Below are 14647 nucleotides of genomic sequence, written 5' to 3' on the forward strand. Positions count from 1 at the left end.
TAGAATGACAAACACAATAATCAACAGCAGATTTTTTAAATATGGTTGCTGTATTTTGTGGCTGTTGTAGGTCTGTTTATGTCACTAATGTTCATAACTTTGTGGCAAAGGAACCAGCAGCAAAGAAACCAGCATTGAAGAAAGCTGTTGTCAAGAACCCCAAGACAGCGACCAAGGAAGCCCCAAAGAAGCCCACATCTACCAGCAAAGCCCCAGCAAAGAAGGAAGCCCAGCCCAAGGAAGTGAAACCGAGGGAGGCGATCTCCAAAAAGAAGTAAACGTCCTAATAGTACTTTTTACTCCACTTTCATCCTCAATTGTACCTCTGTTTAATAGTGTGTACAACCAGTGTATAGATAATTGATTATATCTGTCAGAATGTTAACCTTTCGCTGAAGCACACTTCCATTCAATGAAGGGTTAACCACATGGTTTTTCCTGTAAGGATTTCCCATGAGAAACACATTGATGTCCTAATTGTTGTATAAGGTAGCAAACTATAAAACAACATAATAATTAAATGGTTCACAAGTTGGTCCATATTCAAATAAAAGCATGCTAAACACGAGGCCCTTGTAAAACAATGTTATATGCTCCTGTAAATTTATTTTTTATTCACAATATCATGGAGAAATAGTTCACTATCCACAATCCTAAAGTGTAGAAGCTATGTCTCTGATTGGTAGAGCTTGTGTGATCCCATAGCCATATGCGAAGACACGATTGTACATCATTGTTGAAAATCACTAAAAGTCAACTACTACAACTACAATATTTTACAGTGCAATATAAACACTATAATAATAATAAACGGTTAAAATTAAGAAGAAGCAAGCTAAACGATTGTTTGGTTGACACCATTGTACATGCATGTGCAATGCATTTATGGGAAGAGTAGTTCCTTCACTTTTAAAATACAGTCTTGAACCTTTGCGTTTTACAATTCTTTTCATGAATCAAATGTTTAATTGTCATTATTCATCGCGTTGCTGGTTGGCTTGATTCTAGGTTTAAACTCTTATATTATAATAAAGATTTTCTGAAACATTTGTCTATGGAGTAAACTCATGGGAAATTATCTTCCGGTGCCACAGTCAAAAAGTGGGTGGTCCCTGATGAGATCCAAGGTCAAGTGACGCAAAATAATAGCAATTACCCGTCAATGTGAAGGTAGAGAGTTCTAATCAGCATCCACATGCAAAATATACTTTTTATTAATTGAACAAAACATTCAATTCAATTCATTTGTGCTATGCAGTGAATTATAGATTTCAGACTTTATTGATCCAGAAGTAATGTCCAGATGGAGCGTCCAATAGCTGAGTGGTTAAGGCACATATACCACATAGGCTTTGATGCCTGACAGAGAGTCCCCAGTTCAACTCCTGGGCCTTGTAGACCGTGTGCTGCATGTCACTCACTGACTCTCTCCCTGTTTCCTGACTCTCTCCACTGTACTGTCAAGACCCTCTCCACCCCGCCTAAAAATCCCCAGTCCAGATAGTGTCTGTAATGGCAAATCAGAACACTATAACCAAGTTGACAATGTCTAACATTGCTAGCTAAGTGAAAGGCTCTTTATTGTACTAATTACATGACAGTGATTTAATTTGCTAGACAATCATTAATGTAGCTCTAGTAATAACATTCAGTGATAAATGATATCATCTCATATCAATTTTATAGGCCCCTGAATCAAAATAAAGATGTTATCATTGTAGCAAAATGTATTATATGAATAAATATAAAATCATTATCTGAAGAATCAATATGAAGTGGGTGATTCACACCCCTAGAAGTAACCCCGACCCAAAATATTTGTAGTAGTTTAGTTATGTTTTGTGTGGTTTAATTGTTTCATTTTACCTATATATTACCTGTATTTACCTATAGTTGAAGTTAAGTAGATGAGGTTTCATCAACTTAAACATGATCTTTAATGCATATCCGCATTTTTATTATAGATATTTTTTATGTTTTGGTTTTTCAGAAATGTCATTAATGTTGATAAATCTGTGGAAAAGAAACCAGCATTGGAGACAGCGACCAAGGAAGCCCCAAAGAAGCCCACATCTACCAACAAAGCCCCAGCAAAGAAGGAAGCCCAGCCCAAGGAAGTGAAACCGAGGGAGGCGATCTCCAAAAAGAAGTAAACATCCTAATAGTACTTTTTACTCCACTCTTATCCTCAGGTGTACCTCTGTTTAATAGTGTGTACAACCAGTGTATAGCTAATGGATTATATCTATCAGAATGTTAACCTTTCGCTGAAGCACACTTCCATTCAATGAAGGGTTAACCACATGGTTTTTCCTGTTAGGATTTCCCACGAGAAACACATTGATGTCCTAATTGTTGTATAAGGTAGCAAACTATAAAACAACATAATAATTAAATGGTTCACAAGTTGGTCTATATTCAAATAAAAGCATGCTAAATACGAGGCCCTTGTAAAACAATGTTATATGCTCCTGTAAAAATAAAATGTTTTATGTTTTATTCACAATATCATGGAGAAATAGTTCACTATCCACAATCCACAAAAGTGTAGAAGCAATGTCTCTGATTGATGGAGCTTGTGTTACCAGATCCCATAGCCGTACGCGATGACATGTTTGTACATCGTTGTTTAAAATCACTAAAAGTCAACTACTACAACTACAATATTTTACAGCGCAATATAAACACTATAATAATAATAAACGGTTAAAATTAAGAAGAAGCAAGCTAAACGATTGTTTCGTTGACACCATTGTACATGCATGTGCAATGCGTTTATGGGAAGAGTAGTTCCTTCACTTTTAAAATACAGTCTTGAACCTTTGCGTTTTACAATTCTTTTCATGAATCAAATGTTTAATTGTCATGATTCATCGCGTTGCTGGTTGGCTTGATTCTAGGTTTAAACTCTTATATTATAATAAAGATTTTCTGAAACATTTGTCTATGGAGTAAACTCATAGGAAATTATCTTCCGGTGCCAGAGTCAAAAAGTGGGTGGTCCCTGATGAGATCCAAGGTCAAGTGACGCAAAATAATAGCAATTACCCGTCAATGTGAAGGTAGAGAGTTCTAATCGGCATGCAAAATATACTTTTTATTAATTGAACAAAACATTCAATTCAATTCATTTGTGCTATGCAGTGAATTATAGATTTCAGACTTTATTGATCCAGAAGTAATGTCCAGATGGAGCGTCCAATAGCTGAGTGGTTAAGGCACATATACCACATAGGCTTTGATGCCTGACAGAGAGTCCCCAGTTCAACTCCTGGGCCTTGTAGACCGTGTGCTGCATGTCACTCACTGACTCCCTCCCTGTTTCCTGACTCTCTCCACTGTACTGTCAAGACCCTCTCCACCCCGCCTAGAAATCCCCAGTCCAGATAGTGTCTGTAATGGCAAATCAGAACACTATAACCAAGTTGACAATGTCTAACATTGCTAGCTAAGTGAAGGCTCTTTATTGTACTAATTACATGATTTAATTTGCTAGACAATCATTAATGTAGCTCTAGTAATAACATTCAGTGATAAATTATATCATCTCATATCAATTTTATAGGCCCCTGAATCGAAATAAAGATGTTATCATTGTAGCAAAATGTATGATATAAATAAATATAAAATCATTATCTGAAGAATCAATATGGTATTGTGTGAAGTGGGTGATTCACACCCCTAGAAGTAACCCCGACCCAAAATATTTGTAGTAGTTTAGTTATGTTTTGTGTGGTTTCATTGTTTCATTTTACCTATATATTACCTGTATTTACCTATAGTTGAAGTTAAGTAGACGAGGTTTCATCAACTTAAACATGATCTTTAATGCATATCAGCATTTTTATTATAGATATTTTTTATGTTTTGGTTTTTCAGAAATGTCATTAATGTTGATAAATCTGTGGAAAAGAAACCAGCATTGGAGACAGCGACCAAGGAAGCCCCAAAGAAGCCCACATCTACCAACAAAGCCCCAGCAAAGAAGGAAGCCCAGGCCAAGGAAGCAAAACCAAGGAAGGCGAACTCCAAAAAGAAGTAAACATCCTAATAGTACTTTTTACTCCACTCTTATCCTCAAGTGTACCTCTGTTTAATAGTGTGTACAACCAGTGTATAGCTAATGGATTATATCTGTCAGAATGTTAACCTTTCGCTGAAGCACACTTCCATTCAATGAAGGGTTAACCAAAGATTGTTAATATAGGAAGATACACATTCTCCATTGGAGCCACTAGAGGCGAAGTAGTACACAAAAACTCCAAATGGTCTCCTAAGTAGGCGTGGTTGTCTTCTCGTGGTTGTCTTCTCCCCTCAATGTGTTTCTCGTGGGAAATCCGACCAGGAAAAACCATGTGGTTAACCCCAAGAGGAAAATAGCAAGAGTCGCATTCTCCGGTTTACTTCCCGTTTCTGCGTGACGTAGGTGGACACCTTTTTAGGAGACAGGAAGCAAGTTGGAGTCTATTGATTCCAATGGAAGAGTGAACGTGAACACAGCTTCTGAACCATTCTTTAGCTCTATGGTCACTGAACTAAATATTGGACCCGATCGTCACAAGACACAAAATATGCACGATTTTTATACTAAAATGGCTTTTTTTTGTGACACAAATTAGGAGAAAATCAACTTTGTTATCGACTTTTCTCTATCCCAGCAACACATTCTCGCGAGATTTGGGAAGATATCTGAAGGGTCCATCTCAGTCCATCTGCAGTCTGATGGACGAGACAACACGAGGCTCTGTCCCTTATATTATATTTTATTATTATATTAGATTTTAACTCTATGCTCTGTCCCCATAAGATGTTCTAAAAACTGATAAACTGAGATTCTATATGTGAATGTAGTAGGCCTATGTGAAATCATTATGGAAAAAAATGTAATAAATGTTTTGTTCCAATGCTCAATAATATAATTTCCCATTATTAACGGTCTTGGTTGATGGGGTATGATTTGGGAATCATGACATTTTGCTAAACATAATATTCATGCTAAACACATTATAGTCTATAGTGGTAAAATATATACCTTATAAATAGCTTATACTGTAAGGGACATTCAGTGCATGTTTGAGTGTCAGTACACTGCATAATGAGGATTAGTGGGAAAAAAACGAACTTTGGAGCTGCTAAGATAGGCGATTTTTGTTTATCCGCATTACTCCATTATGCCAGTGGAAGGGCTCTCCACAATGGACAACAGGGGCTTCTATGAAAAAAGTCAACTGCCCTGTTGGTGAGTGATTAGCGACACATCAAAGCAAACACCTAAAATGACTGGAACTCTCCTTTAAACATGATCTTTAATGCATACCAGCATTTTTATTATAGATATTTTTTTATGTTTTTGTTTTTCAGAATGGATTTGAAAACTGCTCCAGAGGGCCCCAGAGAGCCACATAAAAAGCTGCACCCTAAGGTAATAGTAGTAGAAGTGTGGTGAATGAGCATAGACTAGTTTAGTAAACAGAAAATATATTTTCTGTTTACTAAAGGGCTAGGGAGACCCCTGTTACTGGATAAACACACTAGCAATGATTGCTAACACTTATTTTAACAAAAAGAATATCACTTACACCACCTTTAACAACATGAACTCTGCATCCTTATTCTGGGGGCGAACAAGCTCACAACACCCCTGGTGGGCAGTAACCTTTTGTTCACAGCCATGCCGGTTCTCTGAGGCTGTGAACAAACTTATTCCCAGGGTCTCCAAGCAGAGGGAGTGAGTAATTGAAGAATAAGGCTCTTTTCTGAATAGCCTTCGCATGAGGGCCAATTTTAGTCAGATTCTACCCTCTAGTGGCTATTCATAAAATAGCCAGTAGAGTGTAGAATTTGACTAGAACTGAGTATCCTCTTGACACTGGCAAGGGCAGACATGGACGTGCCCCATATAAATATTGATGCAAACGTTGGCCCTATTAATCGGCAGACAATGTATCGGTCGAACCCTGTATAGACATATTTACCATTTTGTAAAAAATAATTGTGATCAATCAAATATGATATTTTCACTATTCAGTGTGTGTGTGTACACACGTGTAAGACAACCATTATCATAGCATCTTAACTCTTTGACTGCGGTTGACTCGATAACGCGTCAATTGTTAGTTTGTCCAGTTGGCCGTCGACGCGTTAGACGCGTTAGACGCGCGTTCATTGTTTAATCTCTGATCGCGCTATTCTGATTATTTTTCATTCTAGGTTTCGAGTTCCACTTACTTCACCCACACCTGCATCCGGTTTCATGACGCAGATTCCGTTTCCGGTTTTCATTTTTTTTCCCTCTGTCATTTTCGGCCAGAATAGGGAAACACACGGTTTTTCACACGGTATAAAAAACGAACGGAGAGGTCCACTTCTATAATCTATAGTCTGGGTGACGAACAGTCATCGCCGTCGTGTATCACATCGTAAATTTGGCCGATCGGAGAATCTGAGAACACGTCACATCCGGTTTGACGTATTTGACTGTTTGACTCTGTTGGGGTGGGGGGGGCAGCGAGTCAGCGAGCTGATGAAAGTGTCTATTTGCTGCTCTCTGCTGGTGGAACCATCGTATGTGTTCAAAACCGCAGCTAGACTTACTATATGAAAATTAAATAACAAAATAACAAAACAAAAAAACACAAAAATCGCTGGCACTGGGGGGGAGTACTTTATGAAAATACTCTGGCAGTCAAAGAGTTAATATTGTTCTGAGTGATCGATATCGGTTTATAGTTGTTGTATTATTGTTTGTTTGTTTATTCAATTGTTTTTTTATTCCAGGGCCTGTCTGCCACTGACAAGAGGGGACGCAAAAAGAAAGATCCCAATGCACCCAAACGACCTCTGTAAGACAAACACACATATCTTTAGCACAGCAGCTTAAGATACTGTACAGTTACAGGGCAAGGATAGTACTGTAGATACAGCAGGTTAAAATACATCACAATCAAAAGAAATGCCATCAATAATGAACTAAATATACATACTATAAACACCCTCAACAGGGCATACCTAATGCAGGACAAAAATAGATAATAAGAGTACACACAGTAGCCTTTCAGATAGTGTCCTCACTGTAATGAATTTACTTCCGAGCTAATTAGTCTATTGAAGGAGCAGAGCAACCATCGATTGCTTGATGATTGACTGATGATTGATGATAGTGGTAATAATAAGAGTAGAAGATGACTGACCCAAACAACTTCCATAAATCACACACACACACACACACACACACACACACACACACACACACACACACACACACACACACACACACACACACACACACACACACACACACACACACACACACACACACACACACACACATACCAAACGCACCCAAACTATCTCCATAAGTCATACAAACATTCCAAACGCACCCAAACAGCCTCTGTAATCATACATGTATAACACACCCAAACTACTGGTAACGTTTTACTAACCTGTCTGTGTGTGTTTTGTGTTTGTTATGTTTTGTGTGTGTGTAATGTGTGCAGGTCTGAATTCATTTTGTTCTGCAATGAGCGTCGTCCCTTTGTGAAGGAGCAGCAGCCAGGTCTATCTTTAGTAGACTGTGCCAAGATACTGGGAGAGATGTGGAAACAACTGTCCCAAAATGTTAAACAACCATATGTGAAGAAAGCCCAAGAACTACGAGAGAAATATGCCACGGTATTTATGATAGATAGATAGATCCATCCTTCCTTCCATCATTTTTATACAGAACCATAATGTTAAAGCTGCACTATGTAACTTTCCTCTTCTACCCCGTATTTGAACCCGGTTGCCTGAGCAAATGCTGATTTTTTTTTTACCATTGAGCTAATAGAGCCTGCCTGCTTGCTCAGGGGATAAATTGAATTTTGACATGAGACATGACCTTTGACACAATCTAAATGTCTCAATAGAAGAGAAAGGAGACAAAAAACAACCACCCCAATTGAGTTATATTGTATTACCATACTCTACCATACGGATTGGATAAAATTGCATTTTATTCATTAAAAAAAAGTTACATAGTGTTGCTTTAAGTGTCAGTTAATGTTAAATCAAGTAGACAGTTCCTTAGAGAATTTGATGTATTTAGATGGATTAGCGAGGTCAATGTGGCCTGGGAAATAGTACACCTGAGCTTGTAGTTAATTAAAAGTAGGCCTATTCATAAATTTTGACCAGACGATGTGGTCATCATCAGTTCAGCAGAGGCGATATATACTGTAGATACGCACATTCCATTTATGTGTGTGTGTGTGTGTGTGTGTGTGTGTGTGTGTGTGTGTGTGTGTGTGTGTGTGTGTGTGTGTGTGTGTGTGTGTGTGTGTGTGTGTGTGTGTGTGTGTGGTGTGTGTGTGTGTGTGTGTGTGTGTGTGTGTGTGTGTGTGTGTGTGTGTGTGTGTGTGTGTGTGTGTGTGTGTGTGTGTGTGTGTGTGTGTCTAGGACATGGTGGCATATCGTAAGATCTCTCAGGGAGGCGATGAAGACGACGATAAGGAGGGAGACGATGATGATGTCCAAGAGAATGATGACGAAGATGCTTGGTTCAATTCCCACGACGATAAGGAGGGAGACGATGATGATGTCCAAGAGAATGATGACGAAGATGCTTGGTTCAATTCCCACTTGGGAGGCTTCGATTCCATCTATGGACCTTTTGGGCACTAGGGGCGTGTTCTCTCCTCCGCGTCATCAATGCCCATACCCTAGGTGGGGTGGCGAAAGGGCCTTTCTGTGTGGAGTTTGCATGTTCTCCCCGTGTCCCCTAGGGTAGGTACCCTCACAAAAACATAATCCTGACAACGTAATCCTGGAAAAAATGGGTTACAAAATCGTGGGATAAAAATGTAGATAAAACAAAAGTACAGTAACTCCAATGTGGCACTACTAAAGACTAAGCTTCAGACCTCCCAAAACAAACTGATTTGTCTACTTCTCGGCCTTCGGCCCACGACCCACCCAACACGTTTTGCTAGCCTAGGATGGCTCAGGGTAGAAGACATAACAGGGTTAAGCAACTTAAAATGGGATTGGCTTTCAAAATAGTCAATGCGACTTTTTCCTCAATGCCTTCAGCCACAATACTAGAGGGAGCGACAACAACGATCTGGTAACACCCACTTATAGAACAAACATGGATAAATTATCTTTCTACAGCCCTGCCACCACAGTGTGGAATGCCCTGACACCATCCCTTAAAAAATTTGGTTTGCGGGCTTCCTTCAAAACAGGCCTGAAAATCCACCTTTCAGGAGGCCAAAGGGGAGGTAAATCTCATTTCTCCCACTGCCTCCACCCCCACCGCCCTTTTTACCCCCTTCTTCCCCCTTTAAAAAAAATACATATTTTGTTGATGATATGGCATTTTGGTGTTATTTTTATGCTATATCGATGAATTGAATACATAGAACTTCAATGGAAACAAGTCCTCGGGACTTTTTTGGGTTGTCTTTTTAGACCAAGTGTATGACGACCTGGAACAACCTGCCTCTCCCCATCCGATCTGCCCAGTTCATTGGGGTTTTCAGAGTGTTTTAACAATGTACATATTTGTCTGTGCGCCGATGGGCACTTGTTGATGCTTTGTTTGTCTCAACCTTGTACAGCACTGTGGTCAGCTTCTGTTGTTTTAAATGTTTAAATGTTTAAATGTTATAAATAAAGTTTGATTTGATGACCGCGTACTCGTGCTGTTTGCATTTCTGTCTGATAAAGTATTCAATCAATCAATCCTACAGATTTTATTATTACAAAACCACTTCAGACCTATATACTTTAGCATTTTGAAAATAGCAGATCTACAAGCCAAGCTGATCTGCTATTTTCAAAGGATTTCTATACATTTTATACATTCGAAAACATGTGAAATGGGACCTTCTGCATAATGAGTACTTTTACTTTTGGTATTTTATAGGTTGATGCCAATACTTTCGTACTTTTACTCAAGTAAGTTGTGAATACCGAACTTGAACTTGTAACAGACTACTTCTACAAAAAGGTATTGATACTTTTACTTAAGTAAAACATTTGAGTATGTCTTCCATCACTGCCCATAAGGTAAGACACAGCAGTGTCGACATTCTGTAATAGCTGTTTTCTTTAGCAATATGGCTCATTCCCCTACAGTTCTGCCCTCTAGTGAAACTATATCATTACACAACACTGGAGGCCAAGTCACATTCACTCACTCATTCATTCAATTATTTGGATCTATGTTGGACCCATTCCGAGTAGAGACCGACTATAGCAATCACCTTTTGGACCAATAACATACAAATGGCCACAGTCAGAAAAGTCCTCTTACCCCTGCACAGCCAAGCAACACAATAACATTTCAACAAGCACCACAATAATTGTAGAAGAAAAGCACCATACTCTGTTTGGGTATTTTTAGCTATGTTGGAAAATGTGTTGAGACTATTTTAAATCTTCACATATACTGGCCAATGACATGCCCAAACCAGGGACGCGTGGTTGAAAGTGGTCAAAATACCTTTTTAGGTTATAGAATTTGCCTCTGTATTGGGAAATTAGTGTGCACAAAGTAGCCTATAATCTGTATGTTTTTTTTTGTTGTTGTTGAAGGCTATATATTGCAATAAAAATGTGTTGTTGTCAAAAATGCAATTGCACACACCATTGCACTGTTTGGGAACCACTGCACTCAGACTAAAGGACGAAACTGAAAGAACATACTGTAGAGTAGAGTAGGTGAAGGTTCAAAAAGGCATGGGGAAGCGGCCTTTAGCTGTTATGGTCCTAGCCTTTGGAACAGCCTGTCGGAGGCTCTGCGTCATTCACACTGAATCATTGGACATTTTTTAAATAAATCTTAAGACACACCTTTTTAGTATTGCTTTTACCTAGGTTTTAACACAGTGCCTTAGGCTATAATGACTGAAGGAACACATCGATGGACACATGAACAAGTATGGTGTACAAGTGGCTGTATAAGTAAACAACGATATAAGTTAAAGAAAATAAGAATATTAATTCTGTAGCAGGGCATAGCCTGTTTTAATGTTGAGCTTGAAGTCTTAATTCCCGCCTCTCTCTGCCATGAGTCAGCATGTGTCATCTGAGAGATCAAGATAGGAAGAATGTACAGTAGGCTACTTCTCAAAGGGTACCTGACACAAATTACACTAATACATTTTGTCACTAATTTACAATGGAAAATATAAGAAAACAACTATTGGCGTGAACTGTTCCTGTCTGATAAACGTTACGTAACTCAAAGTGAAAGTTAAAGTTAATTTCAGGATGTCTGCAAGTGGCATTCCATCCTTCACAACTCCATAAGTTTCATTTCATGCTCAGTTTCTATAACAGTCGAAAGACTGGCAGTGACCATTATGCACGTGATGAAATGCACTCATCATAAACACGTGCACAACAGTTACGACAAATGCATTCTCAGTTGAATTAGGTTACACAATCTCAGCAAATTGTTTTGAGATTTTATTTAGTCACAAGCTCTTATTAATACTTTTCATTGGAATTAGCAATAATACAAATTAGCTTGTATATCGGCTATTTCCTTGTAGATCTTGCTTGTAGATCTGCTAAAATCCACAGACTAGGGCATGCATTTATGAAAAAAAAACATCCAAAGTTGAAATATGGAGATATGAGGTTTCTGCCCGACAGCAGCGATATCCTGAGCAGAGTTTGTACATGGAAGGTATATCAGTGTGGTGACAATGCTGGGCTGGCTTGAGTTGATTTGTCATGTGATGCTCGTGAATTTCTATCAATAATAGAGATCGAAGGAAGGGCTCCACATTGTAAGTGAACCTGATCATACAGACCCCCCCCCTATCCCTAGATGGAGACCATTGATCAGCCCCATGAATTGGCATTAACACCATTGCCAGCGCTTCTTTCATAATCCCCATGCAAGTGATGTTTTTAATCATGAGGAGGTACAGAGCACCAAAGCATCATTGTGCACGGTTTAGGATGTGTAAATAACGCGACTCTATTTTAAGGCGGTCGGCTCATGGGAGAGTCACTTTTCCCGGAAGGCCAAGGGGGGCGTTGCCAAGTTAGAGCGATCCGGTGGGAATGGCCCGTTTGTGTAAATAAAAGGTAGCTGATGTTTGTTCCTGTTTTTCAGTATTGTCTATTATAATAGAGTTAATGTCATGTATGCTGTGCTCCCTTGGCCTCCTCTTTCAAGGTTATAAACTAATTTGATTTGATCTGGATCATCCTGCTGCTTCCTCTTTGATTTGTTTTGGCCAGCTGCCCTTCCTCTTCTTCTCCCAATATCATGTTGCCTAAAAGAAAGAAACATAGAAGCACACATTTTTGTTTGTTGGTTAACAATTTCACATGCAGAAAAATGGACAATGGCAGCCATTAACATTCAGTGCTTATACTAACTTGCACTCCTCTTTCCTCAATAACCTTATTGTATACTGACCTTGAAGTCCCAGGTTGAGAGCTGGAGTTAGATTCTGGAGCTTCGCCCCTGACTGAGATTTCTGGTGTGACTGGAGTTTCGGGGCTGGTTGGAGGGGCGTTAAACCCTTCTTCATGTAACGTTTTTCTGGCTTTTCTCCTCCTCGCATGCGCCTCTCTCCACTTTTTCCGCTGGGCACACTGTCCACTCTCACTGCGGTCTTTTTGAAGTATCTTCTTCCCCGTTTCTACAGATTCCCTCCATCTTTCTTTCTCTGTTTCTAAGTACTGCTGTCTCCTCTGTACATCAGCATCACGCCTGGCACGGTAGCTTCTCTGCTTTTCAGCCACGCTCATTAGTGGGCCACGCTGTAAGAAAAAAAAAAACATTATCCAACTTAGGGTAAGTGATATTCTTTCGTTTTTTTTAAATATTTTTTTTTACAAAGGTTCAAGTATTATATTCTGATAGTAATCATTGCTACAGAGCGTTTGTTCGGTCACAGGGGTCTCTCCAGCTCTTTAGTAAACAGAATATAGTACATTTTCAGGTAGGTGACACATTTTAAGCCAATCAGGAGAGAGCACTGAAAATGCATTTTCTGTTTAATAAAGAGCTGGAGAGATATTGGAGACACCTTATATGGACAGGACACTCTATAGTAACGAGCACTATGAGAACATAGACCCATTTTGCAATTATTTGAATAATTGCAAATCACTTACCCTACCTTTAATTTTGTGTCCCCATTATTAATCAAGTTCCTAATCCTATCCAGGTAGTGAAAATAAAAGGAAACAATGTAGGATGTAAAATTCTGTCAAATTGGTCTAAAATATGTAGATTAAACAAAATTCTTCTTTAGATTATGTAAATGATTCAATTGAACCATAAATAATAATAGTTTGTCAATTCTTAGTAAATTGCAGGACACGCAACCAGGCATGCAATGCTCATTTGGTATGTTCTTGCACTCTATTTCAATGATGTGACGCGCACGTCGCTTAACACCTACACTGCAAGTCACACAATGGACAATTGATATGCATCTAGGCTTATTCCTATGTTAATTCACTAGGTGTGAGTCGGGAGCCTTTGAAAACTTTGTTGAGGTGCAAATTTAAAGTAGTTTTAAATCTATGCGTGTGCCTGAGTGTGCTCCTGGTCAAATAGGTTCCGGCACGGCGTGCAAGGCCGTCCAGTGAGCATTGCACATCCTGCACGCAACCCTGTTACTCTAATCACAGCGACAGGTTTGCAAGTAACAGGTTTGCAAATCCATGCTAACCCATTTAGCTAGCTGTTGTTGTTGACCAAGACAGGACAAATTTACTCAAGTAAAAAAGTAAGGCTTTTTTTCAAAATGTATTTGTCTTACCCTGATAATATACATAACAGGGTTGCGTGAGGCAGAGTGAGACATTCAAGCAAGGCTGACAATATTATAAAAATATTAAATATAGAAAAGAGGACATACCTTCCCAGGTTGAGAGCTGGAGCTAGATTCTGGAGCTTCGGCCCCGACTGAGATTTCTGGTGTGACTGGAGTTTCGGGGCTGGTTGGAGGGGCGTTTAACCCATCTTCAAGTAACGTTTTCCTGGCTTTTCTCCTCCTCGCATGCACCTCTCTCCACTTTTTTCGCTGGGCACACTGTCCACTCTCACTGCGGTCTTTTTGAAGTATCTTCTTCCCTGTTTCTACAGATTCCCTCCATCTTTCTTTCTCTGTTTCTAAGTACTGCTGTCTCCTCTGTACATCAGCATCACGCCTGGCACGGTAGCTTCTCTGCTTTTCAGCCGCGCTCATTAGTGGGCCACGCTGTAAAAAAAAAAAACATTATCCAATTTAATTTTGTGTCCCCATTATTAATCAAGTTCCTAATCCTATCCAGGTAGTGAAAATAAAAGGAAACATGTAGGATGTAAAATTCAGTAATTGGTCTAAAATATGTAGATTAAACAAAATTATTCTTTAGATTATGTAAATGATTCAATTGAACCATAAATAATAATAGTTTGTCAATTTCTTCTTCTACCATGCTAAAAAAAAGGTTAAGGTAACAGGGCTGCATGCATGTTGTGGGACACGGGCACCTTGCGTAATAATTATGAAAGAAATTATGTTGATTTATAATATCTTTCCAGAATGAACTATGGACAAAATAATAGGAAAAAAAGGAGATTTACGTTTTATTTTAACTGTTTAATTTTAGATTCAATTTGGACATCATGGGGGTGGGACAA

General features: G+C 39.0%; 1 protein-coding gene across 1 annotated transcript; it reads left to right on the top strand.

Annotated features, from left to right (window-relative positions):
* Nucleotides 1–41: 41 nt before the first annotated feature.
* LOC308099407 (uncharacterized protein) lies at nucleotides 42–9678 on the top strand (the record flags this gene model as incomplete). Its single annotated transcript, XM_080448147.1, has 7 exons — nucleotides 42–274; nucleotides 1991–2149; nucleotides 3880–4038; nucleotides 5362–5422; nucleotides 6778–6842; nucleotides 7500–7674; nucleotides 8440–9678. 7 exons carry the CDS (start codon nucleotides 42–44, stop codon nucleotides 8662–8664), a joined length of 1077 nt encoding a protein of 358 aa, XP_080304273.1. The 3' UTR covers nucleotides 8665–9678.
* Between the last annotated feature and the right edge of the window lie 4969 nt (nucleotides 9679–14647).

Source organism: Gymnoscopelus braueri (assembly GCF_963280865.1).
Source record: "Gymnoscopelus braueri genome assembly, chromosome: 13".
NCBI lineage: Eukaryota > Metazoa > Chordata > Actinopteri > Myctophiformes > Myctophidae > Gymnoscopelus > Gymnoscopelus braueri.